The following is a 7,500-nucleotide window of genomic DNA, read 5'->3' as shown; positions in this document are numbered from 1 at the left end:
TTTTCGGCTACAGAATACATGTATCCTTCAAGACTTCCCACCGTTGTAAATTCTATGCCATTCCTTCAAGAAGATCTCTATACTGCCCCCCAGCCAGGTATAGAAAAAACGTTTGGGCAAAAATTGTGTATGATGTGCTATGCCTGTAAGTGTTTCTAAGGAAATATCGATCATGTGTTCATGCTAAACACTTGTACAATAAACTTTAATAGTATGCATGCTGAGCGAGACGAAGAAAAGCAGAAATAACCCAGGTTTCCTGTTTAGAGGTTTTCATGCAACCTGTCACACTATTTCAACCATAAGGACCCCTCAAACGAAAGGCACATCCCTATCTTTTGTGAAATGAGAACCTGCTACCACTGTTTGCTGAATCGAACTCTGAGATTTGCACATGTTAAAATGCAACATTAATTAGACCGCAGATGTAACCATATCAGATGAGTAGCGTCATCCTAACCACTTCAGAAACGTTTGTGCTGCTTTGTCTATCACAACTGTACTAATATTCGCAGCAGCACTCTTAGCTGTCAGTTCCTCTGGCCTGTTTCGTTAAAGTGGAGAATCCTGACGTGTGTGTGTGTGTGTGTGTATATAAAAAAATCTGGAGATTTTAATATTGTAATTGTATTTATATAATGCTTACTACCCCTAACTAGTAGTTGAAGCTCTTTAATATAGCACATGAACATGGTAGCCTGACAAACTATCGTTCTTTTATTCAGTTACTGCAAGCATAGGTTCCCGTCTTGAAGGAACACTCTAATGAACTATGAACAATTTAGATGGCTAAACCTGGTACTACTATGCATTGCCTTGTCTTCCAGGAGCAAAACTAGAACTATTTAAGAAAGCCTGTCATATACTCTCTACAAACATTCCTCCGTGTTTGAACAATTAAATCATTCTTTGCTACTTCTCGCACATTTTGCTTAGCATCATGTGCTCTCTCAATCCAGAAGGCTCAGAAAGGTAGTCTGGTCCATGTGTGCCACCTTATGTGCACCTTAAGGTTTACGTAATGTACCACCACCTTCATCAAAAAGCCAAGGCCCTTTGCCTGTTAAAGGGCCAGTAATAAACAAAGTGGTGCATTTAATATACAGACCTATTTGCCTTTTGTGTAATGTCAAGAATACAAGTGCAGGTTGAAGTGCTCTTACTCATCATTGCAATTGGTATTTAGAATAGTTCATGAAAGTCCTCTTTAATTGCTGAAAGTAAGATCTAATGTCTTGTAATTACTAGACACACATAGACTAATGCATATTGTGATAATTATTAGAATGGAGGTCCTCTTTAAGAATGCTTTTGTCTTTTTTATCGTAGCACTTTTCCTAGTTGATAATCACCATGAAGTGTATCTTTGGCAAGGTTGGTGGGCTACAGAGAATACAATAGCTGGATCTGCTCGGATTCGATGGGATACAGATCGAAAATGTGCCATGGAGACAGTGCTTCAATACTGCAAAGGTAATGCATTTTTTCACTTGGCATACCTATATTTATGACTGCTTATATATGTATTTGTATAAAGTTTCTGTGCATAGCATGTGTTGTGTATATTGAAGGATAGTCTCTCGTTGAAGTACAGCCCAAATGCTGAGGATGTTTAGCCTAAGGATGTTCAGGGTATGCAGTGCCAAAGTGCGTGATGGGAGTAAAAATCGGACCCATTTTGGCCTGTGTGTGTATGTATGTGTGTATGTGTGTGTGTGTGTATATATATATATATATATATATATATATATATATATATATATATATATATATATATATATATATATCCATGTACGTGCAGCCATCGCTGCACTGCGCTTTGACCCCTCCTCTGTCAACAGTGGTCCGTGCTGGGCAGCGAGCCCATTAATTTTCCAGAAAACACACTCACGTCCTCGAAGTTACGGGACAGCGTGAAGCAAGGACACTGAATAGCGTGTTCTCAGAATATTTATTCAGCAGATGGCAAAACAGAAACAATGTCACTCGACGCGTTTCGGGGCTCCTCCCCTTGCTCACGAGTAGTTGACAGAGTAGTAGGATCGACATAAATAAAGTGGAAGTAACATGGTCAGTGTGCAAAAATAAACATAAACAAAATACTAGCGCGTTTGTACACGCTACCAAAAGTAAATCATAAACAAATCACATTAGGGACAATCAAAAATAAATTTCTCATGTTAGTGAAGGAGCAAATAAAAACAGTATTCATGATATGCCTTTTTGTGACATGACAAATAACATGATATGCAAATAATGAATATAAACAATAGACTTGGAATGACATATGCATCTAAGAAACAGCGTACATGACCTGCTTAGTGCTTATTGCTATTTGAAAAAGGCTGCCTTAACAAAGGTACGAATACAATCACCGCCCAAGTGGGCAAATTATTTATGAAAAAAATTAATTAAATTGTAACCAGCCAATAAGTCACTCTCCCATGTGGGCTAGTGACTAAAAAATTCCTTGAGCTTCAGCAAAGTACTGCCCTTGTGGGCTTAATCATTCATTCATGCATGTCGGTCAGTCAGTTATCGGTTCCAAGTCAGCTCATTGTCTTGCTATCTATATCTGATACTCCCCTTCAAACAAAATTAGATTCTATATGATTGATCCCTAAAAGAAAGAAAATAATTTTTTTTTATGAATAATAAAATAACGACCAGTGATACATAAAAAGTTACCTTGTACCCTTCACAACTAATGTAAAAGACAACGAAGCTAAAAACAAAAATGGGCAATACATCCTGAATACATTAACATCATTATCATTCTACCAAAAAGAGGGTCTCCCACTGGACAAAAGAATACAGAAAGCTCAATGAAAATATACTGATCACTTAAATCATCCTAAGTGTACTTCCATTTCTTCATCGCAATTATGACCATTTGGGACCATTGTTTGATATTGAATAATCATTTTTGATTCTAGTCTTCGCAAGTTCTGTACCTGATTGCCACCTCTTTCATCAAATTTGACTGTACGTAACACACAGAAGCTAAGCAAGTTAGCATTCTGGTTGTGATGACTGTGAAAATGTCGTGCTATCGGGTAAGATTTGTCCATATTAGTGATAGCACGTAAGTGTTCTAGCACTCTCAACTTAGCTGGCTTGATGGTGCTCCCTATATAGGTTTTGTTACGGGGACAGAACAAAGCATAGACTTCATGGTCACTGGTACAAGAAGTATGTTCTTTGATCACTAGAATTTTGGATGAGGGTGAGAGTCGTACTTTTTTCAAGTTGCGACTGTTTTTGCACGCCTTGCAATTTCTGCAGGTAAAAAAGCCTGCTATCCCAGTAGTTTTAGGTTTTTTCGGAATCACAGCTGTGCATAACTGATCCTTAAGAGACCTGGCTTTTCTAAATGAAATTTGGGGGGAATCGTTAACACATTCTGCCAAATCAGAATCATTTAGTAGTAAAGGCCAAAATTTGTTAAGGCTCTTCCTCAGTAAACCAGCTTGACTACTAAACGTGGTAATAAACAGTGTCTTGTTGTCATTAACTGGTTCGTTGGTAATTGGCTGTAGTAACGACTGCCTGGAGCATTTTTCTACTGCTTTCTGTGCATTGGAAATAGTCTTGATGGAATAGCCACGTTCGGAAAATCTCGTAATCATGTTTTGTTGTTCAGCTAGGAAAGTTTCCTCTGTACTACAATTCCGTTTGGCTCTCAAGAGTTCTCCCATTGGAATACTCCTAATTAGGGAATTGGGATGACAGCTGCGCGCGTGAAGTATACTGTTACCTGCTGTCTTTTTCCTGAACAGAATTGTTTCCAATTTCCTATTCTTCACTTTGACATTAAGGTCAAGAAATTCTAAGCTGTCTTTTGACCAATTGCTGGTGAAGTTTAAATTGAAAACATTGTGATTAAGTTCATTCACAAACATGTTGGCATCTTCCTCAGTTCCCCTCCAAATTACCAGAACGTCATCAATGTACCGCATCCACTTAACAACGTGTTTGCGATACATAGGTGACCTGTATGTCACTGTCTCCTCCCAGTACCCCATATAGAGACCCGCAAAGCTGGGAGCAAAGCAAGTCCCCATAGAGGTACCGAGAGTCTGCTTGTAGATCTTGTTATCAAACAAGAACATTTTTTGTTTGAGACACAACTCCATCATGGTGATTAACATTTTGGTGTGATAAAAAATGACACTGATCTTTTGGAGAGAAAGTGCATGCAAGCATCAAGACCCAATTGATGAGGGATAGAGGTGTACAAACTTGTAACATCAAGTGAGAGAAGAGAAAATTCTTCATCCCATTCCACTGTCTCAATCTTTTTCAAGAAATCTCCTGAATCTTTGACATAAGAAGGTAACTGGTGGACAAAGGACTGCAAAAAATAATCCACATATTGAGAAGTACTTTCAAAACAACTGCCATTGGACGAAACAATAGGTCTACCAGGGGGATGTGTCATGTTTTTATGAACCTTGGGGAGGAGGTATAAAGCCGGTAATTTGGGAAATTTACACAGTAAAAATCTGTATTCCTCCTCTTCTAATAAGCCTTTGGTTTTCCATTCGTTAAGTTGTGTGTGAAACAGTTTAATCGAATTTTCGTACTCCATACGATTACTCCTGCAATAGCTGTTAGTGTCTGACAATTGTCTTAAACCTTCTGCTATGTAGTTCTCCCTAGACTGAACCACAATGTTACCACCTTTGTCACTAGTTTTGATCACAATAGTGTGATCTCTCCTCAAATTCTCAATCAATTTGCACTGTTCTTTGGTAACATTACTCCATTTTTGATGATTTCTTGTTCTCAATTTTGTTCAATTCATTAACCATACATTTTTCAAATACATCAATTGTATCATTACGAATTTGAGGTAGGAATATTGATTTAGGTTTGAAATTAGTTTTGGAACTCATTCCTAATGATACATGCGCATCAGCAAGGTCTTGATATGGGTCATGACTCTCCTCGCATTCGCCACTTAGTACATTCAGAGAGTGTGCTAAATTAACAATAAGAAAATTAAAAATAAGAAAATGGTATGCTACTAAAGTAGGACATGGTAATGCCACTACCAGAGATGAACCACATCATTTGAGCATCTCTGATGTTAATTTAGCACACTCTCTGAATGTACTAAGTGGCGAATGCGAGGAGAGTCATGACCCATATCAAGACCTTGCTGATGCGCATGTATCATTAGGAATGAGTTCCAAAACTAATTTCAAACCTAAATCAATATTCCTACCTCAAATTCGTAATGATACAATTGATGTATTTTAAAAATGTATGGTTAATGAATTGAACAAAATTGAGAACAAGAAATATCATCAAAAATGGAGTAATGTTACCAAAGAACAGTGCAAATTTATTGAGAATTTGAGGAGAGATCACACTATTGTGATCAAAACTAGTGACAAAGGTGGTAACATTGTGGTTCAGTCTAGGGAGAACTACATAGCAGAAGGTTTAAGACAATTGTCAGACACTAACAGCTATTGCAGGAGTAATCGTATGGAGTACGAAAATTCGATTAAACTGTTTCACACACAACTTAACGAATGGAAAACCAAAGGCTTATTAGAAGAGGAGGAATACAGATTTTTACTGTGTAAATTTCCCAAATTACCGGCTTTATACCTCCTCCCCAAGGTTCATAAAAACATGACACATCCCCCTGGTAGACCTATTGTTTCGTCCAATGGCAGTTGTTTTGAAAGTACTTCTCTATATGTGGATTATTTTTTGCAGTCCTTTGTCCACCAGTTACCTTCTTATGTCAAAGATTCAGGAGATTTCTTGAAAAAGATTGAGACAGTGGAATGGGATGAAGAATTTTCTCTTCTCTCACTTGATGTTACAAGTTTGTACACCTCTATCCCTCATCAATTGGGTCTTGATGCTTGCATGCACTTTCTCTCCAAAAGATCAGTGTCATTTTTTATCACACCAAAATGTTAATCACCATGATGGAGTTGTGTCTCAAACAAAAATTTTTCTTGTTTGATAACAAGATCTACAAGCAGACTCTCGGTACCTCTATGGGGACTTGCTTTGCTCCCAGCTTTGCGGGTCTCTATATGGGGTACTGGGAGGAGACAGTGACATACAAGTCACCTATGTATCGCAAACACGTTGTTAAGTGGATGCGGTACATTGATGACGTTCTGGTAATTTGGAGGGGAACTGAGGAAGATGCCAACATGTTTGTGAATGAACTTAATCACAATGTTTTCAATTTAAACTTCACCAGCAATTGGTCAAAAGACAGCTTAGAATTTCTTGACCTTAATGTCAAAGTGAAGAATAGGAAATTGGAAACAATTCTGTTCAGGAAAAAGACAGCAGGTAACAGTATACTTCACGCGCGCAGCTGTCATCCCAATTCCCTAATTAGGAGTATTCCAATGGGAGAACTCTTGAGAGCGAAACGGAATTGTAGTACAGAGGAAACTTTCCTAGCTGAACAACAAAACATGATTACGAGATTTTCCGAACGTGGCTATTCCATCAAGACTATTTCCAATGCACAGAAAGCAGTAGAAAAACGCTCCAGGCAGTCGTTACTACAGCCAATTACCAACGAACCAGTTAATGACAAGAAGACACGGTTTATTACCACGTTTAGTAGTCAAGCTGGTTTACTGAGGAAGAGCCTTAGCAAATTTTGGCCTTTACTACTAAATGATTCTGATTTGGCAGAATGTGTTAACGATTCCCCCCAAATTTCATTTAGAAAAGCCAGGTCTCTTAAGGATCAGTTATGCACAGCTGTGATTCCGAAAAAACCTAAAACTACTGGGATAGCAGGCTTTTTTACCTGCAGAAATTGCAAGGCGTGCAAAAACAGTCGCAACTTGAAAAAAGTACGACTCTCACCCTCATCCAAAATTCTAGTGATCAAAGAACATACTTCTTGTACCAGTGACCATGCAGTCTATGCTTTGTTCTGTCCCTGTAACAAAACCTATATAGGGAGCACCATCAAGCCAGCTAAGTTGAGAGTGCTAGAACACTTACGTGCTATCACTAATATGGACAAATCTTACCCGATAGCATGACATTTTCACAGTCATCACAACCAGAATGCTAACTTGCTTAGCTTCTGTGTGTTACGTACAGTCAAATTTGATGAAAGAGGTGGCAATCGGGTACAGAACTTGCGAAGACTAGAATCAAAAATGATTATTCAATATCAAACAATGGTCCCAAATGGTCATAATTGCGATGAAGAAATGGAAGTACACTTAGGATGATTTAAGTGATCAGTATATTTTCATTGAGCTTTCTGTATTCTTTTGTCCAGTGGGAGACCCTCTTTTTGGTAGAATGATAATGATGTTAATGTATTCAGGATGTATTGCCCATTTTTGTTTTTAGCTTCGTTGTCTTTTACATTAGTTGTGAAGGGTACAAGGTAACTTTTTATGTATCACTGGTCGTTATTTTATTATTCATAAAAAAACAATTATTTTCTTTCTTTTAGGGATCAATCATATAGAATCTAATTTTGTTTGA

At 37.9% G+C, this 7,500-nt stretch overlaps 1 protein-coding gene across 30 annotated transcripts in view; it reads left to right on the top strand.

Annotated features, from left to right (window-relative positions):
- Positions 1-7,500, top strand: part of SVIL (supervillin) — a 761,399-nt gene that overhangs the window by 695,211 nt on the left and 58,688 nt on the right. For all 30 annotated transcript variants that reach the window (XM_078663371.1, XM_078663368.1, XM_078663380.1 and 27 more), the window contains 2 exons: positions 1-97; positions 1,330-1,473. The exon at positions 1-97 is cut by the window's left edge and continues 59 nt beyond it. In XM_078663371.1, coding sequence (XP_078519497.1) covers positions 1-97; positions 1,330-1,473 — 241 coding nt within the window. The remainder of the gene's footprint in view (positions 98-1,329; positions 1,474-7,500) is intronic.

The sequence above is a fragment of the Lissotriton helveticus genome, chromosome 10, assembly GCF_964261635.1.
Source record: "Lissotriton helveticus chromosome 10, aLisHel1.1, whole genome shotgun sequence".
Taxonomy (NCBI): domain Eukaryota; kingdom Metazoa; phylum Chordata; class Amphibia; order Caudata; family Salamandridae; genus Lissotriton; species Lissotriton helveticus.
Note: the sequence above shows the minus strand (reverse complement) of the source record. Positions and strands in the feature narration are given on the sequence as shown.